We start from the raw sequence: 15247 nt of genomic DNA on the forward strand, positions 1-15247 counted from the left end.
TGGCTGAAATTCTGTAATCTCTAAACAGTCCCGCCCACTACCTCTACAGATGCACAAATCACTTTTGAACCAAATATCTCGGTGCAAAAGGGAGAGCACGAAACTTGTCACTTGAAAGCGAAAAACAGTGTTTGAGATTCATCGCAGCAGATTCAAGCAGCTGTAGTTATGTACTTTGTGTTTGTGTTAGAAAAATATACAAGACATTCTGAGAAAATATTCTACAAGTGTGCAACTCTCATTTGATGAATTCACGTATTGATTTGCGGATGTTCAACATTTCTCCACAACTGCACATTTCTTGATGCGGGTGTGTAAATGCGTTTTGCACCACATTCACTGCAGCAATTGTTTCAAAAATGTGAGCGTACGAGTTTCTAAATGTGTGATTTGTAGAATAGGATTTGTGCACCTGCAATGAAGAATTTGAGAAGGTGTAACTGTTGTGTTGTGTTTGTGGGAGAGAAAAAAAGGCTACAGGATTGCAACTCTTAAAACATTTCACTCTGTGACTTCAAATTTACTGATACACATGTGTGGCTTTTCTCTACAACTACAAATCGCACTGTCACAGGTGTTCATTTAATTTGAATCAAAAATACCTTCATAAACATGCTCCGAAGTGCCGATCTGAATCAACCGAGTCGCGAACAGGCTCCGAAGTGCCGATCTGAATCAACCGAGTCGCGAACATGCTCCGAAGTGCCGATCTGAATCAACCGAGTCGCGAACATGCTCCGAAGTGCCGATCTGAATCAACCGAGTCGCGAACAGGCTCCGAAGTACGAATTTGAAAACTTCGACCAAAGAATGTAAAAAAGAACTCTATTTCTCTAATAACTCTAATAACTCTACAACTCTATGAAAGACTCAGATCACGTTTCTAAAAATAAATCGCTATAGTAAAAGAAAAATAATAAGAGGAGTGATGTTTTCTACCATTCTGCTGTGTTTGGTCCTCAGGCGCGTCTGACGCTCTGCGGCGCGTCTCCGCCCCTCACACGCGTGTTTATAGCGCTAAATTAATCATCTTTGCTAATTATTATACATTTACTTCATTGTCAGCTTCAGGTACTTCATTTATTATTGTTCAATAAACTGTATGAAACAAAAACAGTTTATATTTCATTAATAATTCAAAATTATCAAAATAAAATATATAAAATAATGGTTTATATTTTAATATCCTTTAAAATATAATTTATTTCTGTGATGTGCAGCTGTATTTTCAGCATCATTCCTCCAGTCTTCAGTGTCACATTATCTTTAGAAATCATGAAAATATGATGATTTATTATTAGAACTATTAATAGTTGTGCTACCAAATATTATTTTGGAATCTGCTATACTTTTTTCAGGATTCTTCGATGTATAATTTTTTTTAAAGAACACAGTTTATTGAAAATATAAATCTCTTATAACAATATTAATCTTTGATATCACTTCTTATCAATTTAACACATCCTGAATAAAAGATTCTAAAATCTAATAAAGAATACAAATTCTTAAAAAAAGAAAGGATAAAAATTTACTGACCCCAAACTATTGAACTGTAGTGAATATTGTTAGAAAATATTTATATTTTAAATAAATGCTCTTCTTTTTAACTTTTTATTTATCAAAGAATCCTGAAAAAAAGTATCACAGATTCCAAAATAATATTTATCAGCAAAACTGTTGATAATTCTAATAATAAATCATAATCTTATTCTGATTTCTGAAGATCATGTGACACTGAAGACTGGAGGAATGATGCTGAAAATACAGCTGCACATCACATGAATAAATTACACCTTCATGTATATTAAAATAGAAAAATGTTAATAATATTTCACAATATTACATGTTTTCCAGTATTTGTGATCAAATAAATGCTGTCTTGATGAGTAAAATAAATTCCTGTAAAAAAACACTAAAAATCATTCTGATCCCAAACTCTGACCGGTAGTGTGTGTATATGTGTGTGTTTATATATATATATATATATATATATATATATATATATATATATATATATATATATATATATATATATATATATATATATATATATAATCCGACTAACACACTAGGCAAGGCAAGTTTATTTATATAGCACATTTCATACACAATGGTAATTCTAAGTGCTTTACATAAAAGAAAGTAAATTAATCATAAAGAAAAATTATAACAAAGATAAAACAAGCAATTTTAAAACTTTTAAAATGATTAAAAAAAATTTATGAATTAAAATGAATTTAAAAACAGTAAAAAAATATTTTACATTCAAAATAAAACATTGAAAATATAGTGCAATCAGTTCGGACATTGCACAGTGCTCATTCAATAAATGCACAGCTAAACAGATGAGTTTTAAGTCTAGATTTAAATGTAACTGGTGTTTTAGCACATCTGATCTCTTCTGGAAGCTGATTCCAACTGCGAGCGGCATAGAAACTAAAAGCAGATTCCCCTTGTTTTGTGTGAACCCTTGGTATTTCTAACTGACTCAATCCTAATGATCTGAGTGCTCTGTTAGGTTTATATTCAGTGAGCTTATCTGCAACTGCAGTTTTTAAGGAGTTTGGAAATGTCCCAGAAAGAACATGCTCCAAAGTGCCGATCTGAATCAACCGAGTCACAAACACGCTCCGAAGTGCCGATCTGAATCAACCGAGTCGCGAACAGGCTCCGAAGTGCCGATCTGAATCAACCGAGTCGCAAACAGGCTCCGAAGTGCCGATCTGAAAATACTGAGTAACAAACAGGCTCCGAAGTGCCGATTATCAAAATAAATTATAAAAATAAAATATATAAATTAATGGTTTATATTTTAATATCCTTTAAAATATAATTTATTTCTTGGATGTGCAGCTGTATTTTCAGCATCATTCCTCCAGTCTTCAGTGTCACATGATCTTTAGAAATCATGAAAATATGATGATTTATTATTAGAACTATTAATAGTTGTGCTACCAAAAATTATTTTTGAATCTGCAATACTTTTTTCAGGATTCTTCGATGTATAATTTTTTTTAAAGAACAGAGTTTATTCAAAATATAAATCTCTTATAACAATATTAATCTTTGATATCACTTCTTATCAATTTAACACATCCTGAATAAAAGATTCTAAAATCTAATAAAGAATACAATTTCTTATAAAAAAAGAAAGGATCAAAATTTACTGACCCCAAACTATTGAACTGTAGTGAATATTGTTAGAAAATATTTATATTTTAAATAAATACTCTTCTTTTTAACTTTTTATTCATCAAAGAATCCTGAAAAAAGTATCACAGATTCCAAAATAATATTTATCAGCAAAACTGTTGATAATTCTAATAATAAATCATAATCTTATTCTGATTTTTGAAGATCATGTGACACTGAAGACTGGAGGAATGATGCTGAAAATACAGCTGCACATCACATGAATAAATTACACCTTCATGTATATTAAAATAGAAAAATGTTAATAATATTTCACAATATTACATGTTTTCCAGTATTTTTGATCAAATAAATGTTGTCTTGATGAGTAAAATAAATTCCTGTAAAAAAAACATTAAAAATCAATCTGATCCCAAACTCTGACCGGTAGTGTGTGTATGTGTGTGTGTGTTTATATATATATATATATACATATATATATATGTATATATATATATATATATATATATAATCCGACTAACACACTAGGCAAGGCAAGTTTATTTATATAGCACATTTCATACACAATGGTAATTCAAAGTGCTTTACATAAAAGAAAGTAAATTAATCATAAAGAAAAATTATAACAAAGATAAAACAAGCAATTTTAAAACTTTTAAAATGATTAAAAATGTACTTAATTTAAATGAATTTAAAAACAGGTACAAAATTATTTTACATTAAAAATAAAACAGTGAAAATATAGTGCAATCAGTTCGGACATTGCACAGTGCTCATTCAATAAATGCACAGCTAAACAGATGAGTTTTAAGTCTAGATTTAAATGTGACTGGTGTTTTACAGTAGCACATCTGATCTCTTCTGGAAGCTGATTCCAACTGCGAGCGGCATAGAAACTAAAAGCAGATTCCCCTTGTTCTGTGTGAACCCTTGGTATTTCTAACGATCCTAATGATCTGAGTGCTCTGTTAGGTTTATATTCAGTGAGCATATCTGCAACTGCAGTTTTTAAGGAGTTTGGAAATGTCCCAGAAAGAAATGAGGCGTTCACCACTTCTAAGAGATCTGCTTCTAAGCAGTTAAGCACACTGTTGAAAAAAGATGTGGGAAGCGTGTTAAGATAGCAGGTTTAATATTTTAGGTGCTGCCCTATGTCTTCCAGAATGTTGCTATCAATAGCTTCAAAAATAGACATAATATCTTTTTGATATTGTGGCTGAATCTGTCTGACCTCTGCATTACTTGAGAGGTCTACCAATCTAAATCAACCGAGTCGCGAACAGGCTCCGAAGTGCTGATCTGAATCAACCGAGTCGCAAACAGTCTCCGAAGTGCCAATCTAAATCAACCGAGTCGCGAACAGGCTCCAAAGTGCCGATCCGAATCAACCGAGTCGCAAACAGTCTCCGAAGTGCCAATCTAAATCAACCGAGTCGCGAACAGGCTCCGAAGTGCCGATCTGAATCAACCGAGTCGCAAACAGTCTCCGAAGTGCCAATCTAAATCAACCGAGTCGCGAACAGGCTCCGAAGTGCCGATCTGAATCAACTGAGTCGCAAACAGTCTCCGAAGTGCCGATATAAATCAACCGAGGGCGCGAATATGCTCCCAAACCCCTATCTGAAATCAACCGAGTCGCGAACATGCTCCGAAGTGCTGATCTGAATCAACCAAGTCACAACCAGGCTCCGAAGTGCTGATCTGAATCAACAGAGTCACGAACAGGCTCCGAATAATTAAGAATGGTCTTTCTCTTTATCATATTAGCAGCCTAACTTTTAACGAGCAATGCACCATAATATCACCTTTAAACTATAAAAAATACACTATATTTCAGCCTATATTAATAACCTCTATGTAAGGAAACATTGAATACCGTACTTACCAAATTCATTAAACATGTTTTTAAATCATAGGGTTTTCAGGTTGCCGATCTGAATCAAGGGAGTCGCGAACAGGCCCCGAAGTGCCGATCTGAATCAACCGAGTCGCGAACAGAATCCGAAGTGCCGATCTGAATCAACGGAGTAGCGAACTGGCTCCGAAGTGCCGATCTGAATCAACAGAGTCGCGAACAGGCTCCGAAGTGCCGATCTGAATCAACGAGTCGCGAACAGGCTTCGAAGTGGTGATCTGAATCAACCGAGTCGCGAACAGGCTCCGATGTGCCGGTCTAAGAACTTCGACCAACGAATGTAAAAAATAAATGCATTTTAATATAGTAAAAATGATTTAGAATGCTCTCTCTCTATATTATATTAACAGCCTAACTTTTAACGAGCAATGCACCATAAGATCACCTTTACACTATAAAAAAAACCACTATATTTCAGCCTATATTAATAACCTCTATTTAAAAAAACTGAATACCGTTCTTACCAAATTCATTCAACACGTTATTAAATCATAATTAGTTTTTAAACACTGACAGGAACTTTCAGAGCTGATTTCAAAGTTACTGTGTTTATAAAACAACCCTAAGAAAGACTCAGATCACATATCTAAAAATAAATCTCCATAGAAAAAGAGAAATAATAAGAGGAGTGAAGTTTCCTACCTTTCTGCTGTGTTTGGTCTTCACAGTTTACAGCGCTAAATCAATCATTTGTGCTAATTAATCAGTTCGGGAGTTCGGAGCAGGTTCGTGAATCATTTGAGTCAGTTTGGGGATCGCAAATCATTTGATTCAGTTCGGGAGTTCGGAGCAGTTTCGCGAATCATTTGAGGCAGATTGGGATCGCGAATCATTTGAGTCAGTTTGGGAATCGCGAACAATTTTAGGCAGGTCGGGAGTTCAGAGTGGGTTCACGAATCATTTGAGTCAGTTTGGGGATTGTGAACCATTTGAGTCAGTTCGGGAGTTCGGAGCGGGTTCGCGATTCATTTGAGTCAGATTGGGATCGCGAATCATTTGAGTCAGTTCGGGAGTTCGGAGCGTGAATCATTTGAATCAGTTCGGGAGTTCGGAGCGGGTTCACGAATCATTTGAGTCAGTTTGGGGATCGTGAATCATTTGAGTCAGTTCGGGAGTTCGGAGCTTGAATAATTTGAATAAGTTCGGGAGTTCGGAGCGGGTTCGCGAATCATTTGAGTCAGATTGGGATCGCGAATCATTTGAGTCAGTTCGGGAGTTCGGAGCGTGAATAATTTGAATCAGTTCGGGAGTTCGGAGCGGGTTCGTGAATCATTTGAGTCAGTTTGGGGATCGCGAATCATTTGAATCAGTTCGAAAGTTCGGAGCGGGTTCGCGGGGCGGGCGGGGTTACAGAGCTACAGAGCACATGCACAGATGCGTTCCAGCCATCACTTACATATGTGTGCCAATAGGGCTTGGGCGCTGAGTTGCATTCTGGGGCGTGGCGGCCCTGTTGCTAGCCTTGCAAATGTAAACATACAGCAAGTTGAACGAGAAGAGATGAGTAGAGAGAAAAAAAGATGTTAAAATCGCGAAAATGTTTTGGGATTTATAGGGATATGCTAAATATGGATGCCAGGGACCGGAATGTGGACAAAATCGGCACTATTAACGGTTTGGGTCCATATGAAATTCCCAACAAATAGTGGAGTACCGACAGAGACTTGCTGTCGCACTTTTGCATTACAGATATCTTCGGCTACCTTGTTTGTTTTGTGAGCGCCTACACTTCAGAATAGTTCCGAAGCTACAACTCATTGAAGTCTCATGTACAGTTCACAAATGGATGGGTATTTTCCTGTAAAATATCCCGTTAGCTCTTCAATCGGACCTGTCAAGTCTCTGTTTTGTTTTCCTGTTGCTACTCCTTGCCCTTCCAGTGAAACAGCTGTTTTCAAAGCATCGTTTTGCTTACTTGAAGGCAACCTTAGCATGATGTTGGGCTTTTTGAGATAGCGTGGTTGTTGTGAGAGCAGAATTTCACGCCAATCTGTAACTAAAGTCACGTTAGACCTAGCTTCACAAATCGCTTAACATTAGTTAATGAAGTGTTTGAATTTTTTATGTCAGCAGAGGGATAGCAACAAAAAGATGAATGTTGAAATTTCCCGTATTTTGGATGAGTAACCCAAGAAATTTCCCTTATTTTCGATGTTGACTTAAGCTATATAAATGAATATTCAGATGTTATGGTCTCCGTGGTCGCTCCTCCAAGCAGGAAAGTGGTATAAAGTTAATCCATTCTCATTTTATTTTCCCCATGGCGATTATGTGTTGCGCTATTACACCCCACAATACAGCAACGGTTTACCATGCTTGAAATAGATTTTTAATTAATCAAATTAAGACACACGGATGAGAGGGAGTATGTCTAAACACTGCGCAGTAGCCCGAGTAGCAGTAAAGGAGGCTACCAACGTGGCGGCCACGCCAAGTAATGACATCACGACGCCCAAGCCCTATCAGATCCCTCGCTCTACCAAAACAAGCTGCTTACCTGAATCATACATTTCTGACACTAAAAACCCTAAATTTAAGTATTTAGTTCGGCTTATGTGCTGAATTTTTAATTAACACAAAACATCTAACATTCGCTTTTTCATCAGATATGCTTTGAGCACAAACAATGAGAAAAAGTTTTTTCCCCCATGCATTTTTTGATATCAACCGACAAGTTAATTTGATGTAATAATATGTAGAATGCACATACACTATAACAAAACGTATCATGGTATTCGAATGTATACAGATAGATAGACATAGATAGATAGATAGTCTAACCCAAGTGACGCAGTGAGCGCGCAGTTGATAGGGCAGTGGATGAACTGCAGCAGGTTCCATCACACACACAACAATTGTTTTTGTGAAAAGTGGGGACATCAAAAAATGGTTTTTATACTGTACAAACTGTATATTCCATGGCCCTATACCAACCCTACACCTAACCCCAATACTCAGAGGAATATTTTGGCCTTTTTTCTTTCTCAAAAAAACTAATTCTGTATGATTTATAAGTGTTTTGAAAAATGGGGACATGGGTTATACACCCTCTCCTTGTAATACCTGTGTCATACCCATGTCATTATACAGAGTTGTGTCCTGATATGTCACAAAAACAAGAGCACACACACACTAACTTCAGCAGCACGTTCAGTACATGTAATCACAAACACACATGCGTGCCCTCTACAGCACAGCAAAGACCACTCACAGGGTCATTAATCTAGTCTAGTGAGACACCCTAACTAACGTAAATAAACCAAATTATTAGCGTACAGGCATTTTATTAAGTTGTAGTGTTCTGAAAATGCACTATAAGGCTGCATTAATTGATCCAAAATACAGCCAAACGGTAATATTGTTTAATATATTTTTTTACTTTTTTAAATGATTATTTTCTGGTTAAATATGTTTTAAAATGCAATTTATTCCTGTTTAGGCAAAGTAGAATTTTCAGCATCATTACACTATTCTTCAGTGTCACGTGATCTTTCAGAAATCAATCTATTATGCTGATTTATGAAAATTCAAAAGAACAGGATTAACACACACACACACACGGTGCATCTTTGCTGTACCTTAGAACAATATGGGTGTTTAGACATAACAGATTTACAAATAGACACATTAAAACATAGTAAATAAGTCTCTGTAGAATTTTAAGGGTTTGTCAGATATTTTTATGCATAAACTACAAACAAAATGCATAAAATCTTTTAGATTCACAGAAGCCAATATGCCTTGAGGCGACCAACTGTTTACCATGACTTAATAATTCATATTTATTTATTAACATCTCTCATAAACTCCCAAGCATACATTTGCTATTAATTAAAAGATTATTAAATAAAACGCTTGACAGTCAGACTTGGTTTAAACAGTCACATCAAACTTAATGAATTTACTCCAGAAATTCTTGACATTTAGCCCGCTGGCCAGGAAGTCAACCATATGGTTGGCATTACGTGTAAACGCATTTCCAAAATTTTGTGCAACGATAAACAATATGTGGAAATAAACAGGATGTTTAAAAGGACAGTTGGAACTAGAGCAGTAGAGACTAGAACAAGTAATTCCACTAATTCTTTGAATGATTCCTATTACAGTGGTGAACAAGGTTTGACTCAGTTACACTGCAAATTGATAGTGTATCAACTTAAACTACTCAAAAAACTCATATTTTTTCCCCTATAATGTACTTATTAAATATTTAAAATAAGTATTTTTATTTTCAGAAGAATGGTTCAAATTCATTCACACAAAAAGCTGCATATTGATCAGAAAGTCTCCTAAATTTCGACTTATCTCTGTGTGCATTTAAAACACATTAAATTCCATGTACTCCCCTTTGAAATGAGAAACAGAATCAGCATATCTTCAGTAGGTTTATTGCAATAAGAGGTCTTTATAACAGAGCCACTGTCTTAGGCAAAGTGCATATAACATTTGACATTTATAACTTAACGGTTCACAGTAAGACATACCAGCACAGATAATCAAACACAACTCCATTAAGCATAATGGCAGCTTGATTTGAATTCTTCAGTGATTTATGTGTAAACATGTATTATAGTGAAGGTCAAATACTTGGCTTGTGCATACTGCATTGCATCAGAAAAGGCCAATGCTGTAAAAGAACATGACTGAAACCATAAAAACTACATTTGATAGTAAAACTCTGTCATTATTTAACTGTCATTATTTGTTTGTTTAAATCACCCTCACGTCATTCCATTCAACTAAAATTTTTTTTCTTCTATGAAACAAAAACCACGTAGGCCTTTCATGGATTTTAATGAATATTATGGAAAAGTGTGAATGTATTTTTCTTTATTTTTTTTGGGTGAACTATTCCTTTAAAAAATAATTCATGAAATGTCAGATGTGTGGGAGCAATAAATCTGAGTCTCTGGTGCAAACAGGAACAGTCAGGAGTGACCAAAAGGAGCTTGTGAATTGAGAGGCCTCTGAATGATCACAGCATTTGCTAAGTCAGCTTCCTCCAAACTCTGACCCTCATCTCTCAGCTCTCGGAATGGCAGGGATGTAGTCAGGATGAACGGAGCGTCTGTTCTCTGAGCCTGCTCTACAAAAAGCTGCACATCACTGATCCTGGAACAATTACATAAAGGCCAATATGAATGCATCTTCTCAGGGAGCTTTGCAGCAATCATGTTCAAGTCAGAGGCATGAAATCCTTACATGTTGTGACGCAAACGTTGAATCCAGAGTAATCTGATTTGATCTGCTGCAAAGTAGCAGCTTACAATTCTTCATTTTTACCTTGTCAGCTTATATTACATATTTTACATCATTATGTAAAAGCTTTTGAGGGTAGGATTTCAAAACTGGAGCATCACAACATACCCAGGGTGGATTGTGACAATACAATATGAACATTCAGACATAACCTTAGCTGTGTCATGTTTCCAAAAGCAGATTACACTTAATCAAGGTGATGCTTTGTGTATGAAAATACTTTCATGCATTTAAACCAAATAATTTAATAGTACAATTAGTTGGCTGCAGTATTCTGATTAAGTCAAATATGTAAAATTGCATTTAGTTTTAAACATAAATATAAATATATCATATATAAATTTATTGCATAGTTACATGTACGCACATACGCTATAGTACTTGTAGTAGTTATTGCTATGTCAGCATCTAAGGCTATCTTCATTGGAAAAACTTGGGAGTTGGGATAGTACAATTGTTACATAAACACACACACACAAAAAACAAGTGAACACAAAAATACAGCAGTTAAAAGTTTTTAAATTAACATATGATAAATAAATAGAAAATCTTTTTTTAATAAATTCTGATTAAGCAAGTCCCGAGTGAGCGTGCTTCATAAAAAAAAAAAAAAATTATATTTGCATTCAAACTGGGGCACATACACTAAAGATAATAACCTAAATAATACTTCTACATATATTAAATTAACACAAAGTAACATCAAGTAATAAAAACGTGCTTCATTTAATAAATAGTATGTCATGCAAAAAACCTTAATGGTCCTCAAAACTGACCAATGGCTTCACAGGGAGATTGTTCAGAAAACCTGAATCTGCCCTTCTTTTTGCAATCAGTTTAATCTATATTATTTATTTAATTTTGCAGAAATGACACAAAAACAAGAAATTTTGCAAAAACAAAAATCTTATTCTTTATGGGGAAATATGATCCAGATGTGTTTTCATGATGCATATGATACTCACCGATGGCACAGATTAAACCTTTGCACGAGACGCTGACCGTCTGCCAGCCAGATCTGGAGGGAGGTCACGGGGAGGTCCTCATTCAGCTCCACAGCTGGGAGAGGAGGACCAGCACAGTCCTCATGTATCGACCGAGACCTGGCCACCACTCGCGGAGCCACGCTACAGAGGACAATCGTTTCCAACTTAATCCACTTCTAAAGTATGGTTAAAAGCCTAGCTTTATCCAATGAACTGCAATTATTGTGGGGTCATGTGATGTCACATGTGATTAGAGGGTCAACTAACTAACACCAACATCTGGATAATCTCTGACACATTTACAGTCACAACATCACAGAGTAGTGTTGCCACGACACCTAGTGGATGTTTGTGGGAATAACCAAGTCTAGATTCATTACTCAAATCTTTCATTTTAATGCTTAATTAATAGCATTTAGTAAAGTATCACTATTATGACTTCTCTTCAGGTGTGAATCTTGGACAATTCAAAACAATAGAACCTAGAGAGGATCTATTACCTTCCCAGTCTGTAGCCTCGGCCTGTAAACGGGTGAAAGGTCTTTTTCTTTGGGACATACACTTCATCTTTCATGTCCTCCACATTGACTTCTAGTTCTTCATCCTCAGCTCTTCCTTCTAGCTCCAGAGGCAGCTCACTTTAAATAGAGGATTTTTAGATTATTACAAAGCTGAAAGATTTTATGTCTGCGTGGAAGAAAGTACAATAAGGATCATAGAATGGCTATTTTAGACCATCGCAAGTAGTGGAATGTGAATGCTATAATATTGTCACAGTGGTAAAAACACTAATCACCCTCGTTTAATGGCGTCCAAGAACTCTTGGTTTTCTTCTAGAGTGTAACTGCGAAACTCTTCATCGTTTACCGTGAAGCCATTTTTCCACAGTCTCACTACAATCTCCACCTGAAAAAGTTTGGACATAAAACAATCTTAAGAATCCTGCAGAAAAATGTATTATTTTAGCATTTCTGTTTGATGATACCAGTGAAATTACACGCTTAAAGGAATATTTCACCCCAAAATCTGATAGACATTACAATAATCCACAAATATTCAAAACCACTCCAGTCCATCGATAAACATCTGGTTAAGTCAAAAGCTGTGTGTTTGCAAGAAGCAAATCTGTCATTTAAGACATTTTTTACTTTAAACCATTGCTTCTGGTTAAAATATGAGTCCTTTATCCATAATATTGTGTTTTTTGTGGAAAAGTGCACAGATCAAGCATCATTTTCAAGCCAAAACAGTCCGAAAGCATTCAAAACAAATATGCTATTGGATTTTAATGTGAAAGACAACAGGGCAAGGGCTGTTCTTTTCTACTGGAGGAAGGAAGCGTTATCATACAATGGACATGTATTTTTGCCAATAACAACAGTTTTAAGTTAAAAAGCCTTGATGGATTGGTTTCTTACAAACATGCAGCTTTTCACTTCACAAGATTCAATCAGCTGGAGTCATGTGGATAATTGTAATTTTATAATTAGATATAAAAAAATAATTAATCTCATTCTGACGGCACCCATTCATTGCTAGGGTTCCCTTAGTAAACAAGTGAAGTAATGCTACATTTCTCTTAATCTGTTTTGATGAGGATAGAAACTCAGCTATATATTGAATGATCTGAGGTTGAGTAAACTTGCAGCAAATTTTCATTTGTATGTGCAATTTTCCTTATCAAAGTGACATTAACTTGATGTAGCTACTAAATCGCTGCAACATTTTTAATTTTAGGTTACCACCAGGATGTTCTGAATGCGAGTGCACACCTTTTTGCCGCTGCTGGCGACACTGCTGATCTTCTCCACCTCATCGAGCAGGTCCTCCACAGAGAAACTGGATCTAATAGGGCTAACCTCCTCGTCGTCCTCCTCTTCCTCATTTTGTGCCCCTTCACACCTAAGAGCTCATGAAGGCAGCAGAGTGAAGATTGATTTTAGATTACTCCAATTTATGAAGATACAGTAATGGTGTAATGTTTGTTCATGATAATGTTTCAAGGATGAGAATAAACAACGATCAGTCTATAGTGGACTTACCATGTGTCATCTTGAACCCTTTCTCTTGAATCAATATCTCTCATCATGACTTCTTTTGTTGTCCATCTTGCAACACAAACATGAGCGGGCATATAGAAGTTATTAGGGAAGGTGGAAGTCAATGTAACCACTGCATCAGTGCTTCCTGAATAATTCATGGAGCAGGACTTTCTGTGTGACATTGACAGGTGCAGTGAGATCTGAAATTCTCAAAACACTGATCTGCTTTTCATACCAATCCGTAAGTTAAGGTAAAATTATGTTTCAACTGACCAGAAATGACCAGTCATACAGTGACTCCAGCTACTTTTTAAAGATCTTTGATATTTAATGGAATGATTATTCAAATTAAAAATATATTATAAACAGGAATAAATATAAATATAGCCTATTGAATAAAATAAATATGACAATCTACAATAGACTGTATAACAATATAAACCCTTGGCTTTTGGACATGTGCCAGGAAATTACCACGCACTTGAAAAGTATGAAGACATTTCATCAGTATTAACCTGATGACCAGTATTTAAAATGCGATCAGCTGCTTATTACTGAATGATGACGTCACGATGCATTTACAATAATCTATAGGACTATATTGTAAAAAGAAAAATATGACTATATCTTGTCTAACGTTACTTATAATCACAGTTAATGTAATCAAACGTTTTGAGGTCAGGTTCTGGACTGTAATGGTACCCGCAAGCAAGCTTCAAGCGCTCTATTCACATTCACTGTAACAAACGGGTCAAAAGCAGCATAATAAATCAAAACAGTGCGACAAAATTACGTAAGGACAGGGTAGGGAGCACGCAAGCGCACTGCGCTCCGTTATAACAGTAAAAACACGCTTAACCCATAACATATCACTTCTGGTTCGCAGATTATTAATCCCCGTTATAAAATTGTAGACTGTTACCAGTGTAAGGCTTCAGTGGTGTCGTAAAGCTGTCTATTCGGGTTGTAAGTTTCTCACAGTTGTCATACCGCTCCGCGCGCTACAGCTGTCCACCATTTCTGTGACGTCTTCTCTCCGTCGCCTGACGTAACGTTTGTGCATACGTCGCTATGACATCACCAAAGCCAAAATGGTGTTTTACTTCGTACTCTATGGTGTGAATATAATGCGTTGGTTCACTGAAGGTAGCTAAATAGAGCGTTCGGTGTGGATAGTGACAGATGCTGCTGAACATAGTCAGCAGCATTACAGAAGCAAAATATAATATTACAGAAACAAAATATAATATTAAAAACATAATTTTTACATATAACAAACGCTTTTATCCAAAGCGACACACAGTGCATTCAGGTTACAATTTTATTTGTATTTATTCTTAATTTTTTTATCCAACACGTTTCCCGGGAATCAAGCCCACAACCTTTTACACTGCTAACGCAATGCTCTACCACTGAGCAACAGGAACATTTTATATATATAATGTATAAATATAATTTAATATAATTTCATTTTTATATATATAATTTTATATATATATACATTTTCATATATATATATATATATATATATATATATATATATATATATATATATATATATATATATATGAAAGCAGCAAGGAAAGTGAGTAGCCACACACGTAAGCCAATCAGAAAAGTTTAACAAAGCTCTCTGCCAATGGCATGGATTTGGGGCAGGGTTAGTTTCATCGACGAATGGAAAACAGGGAGTGTTCGGGGAAGCCTTTTTGGCAATAATCATTATTGTTGTAGTTCCATTAGATGCCAGTAGTGGAGGATATAATCTTTCTTTTACTGTTTTACTGTCTACGGATATAATACACACATGCTCATAATAACACTCCCCCCACCAAAGATAATCATATTAGGGTGTTTTGTAAGTGCACTGCCATTTACTCACCATTCCTAAC

At 35.6% G+C, this 15247-nt stretch overlaps 1 protein-coding gene across 3 annotated transcripts; it reads right to left on the minus strand.

The window, feature by feature from the left end:
- Positions 1-9440: 9440 nt before the first annotated feature.
- LOC127938079 (UBX domain-containing protein 2A) lies at positions 9441-14424 on the minus strand. Of its 3 annotated transcripts, none has more exons than XM_052534483.1 (7): positions 14278-14424; positions 13356-13421; positions 13086-13215; positions 12110-12219; positions 11814-11951; positions 11293-11454; positions 9441-10180 (listed from the first exon to the last, which is right to left on the minus strand). In XM_052534483.1, the coding sequence occupies exons 2-7, from the start codon at positions 13400-13402 to the stop codon at positions 9997-9999; spliced, it is 771 nt and encodes a 256-aa protein (XP_052390443.1). In that variant the 5' UTR covers positions 13403-13421; positions 14278-14424; the 3' UTR covers positions 9441-9996. The 3 variants fall into 3 exon arrangements, with proteins under 3 accessions (XP_052390443.1, XP_052390444.1, XP_052390442.1); XM_052534484.1 differs by having other exon boundaries at positions 13086-13222; positions 14278-14377; XM_052534482.1 differs by having other exon boundaries at positions 13356-13526; positions 14278-14359.
- Positions 14425-15247: the final 823 nt, after the last annotated feature.

The sequence above is a fragment of the Carassius gibelio genome, chromosome A20 (genome assembly GCF_023724105.1).
Source record: "Carassius gibelio isolate Cgi1373 ecotype wild population from Czech Republic chromosome A20, carGib1.2-hapl.c, whole genome shotgun sequence".
NCBI classification, from domain to species: domain Eukaryota; kingdom Metazoa; phylum Chordata; class Actinopteri; order Cypriniformes; family Cyprinidae; genus Carassius; species Carassius gibelio.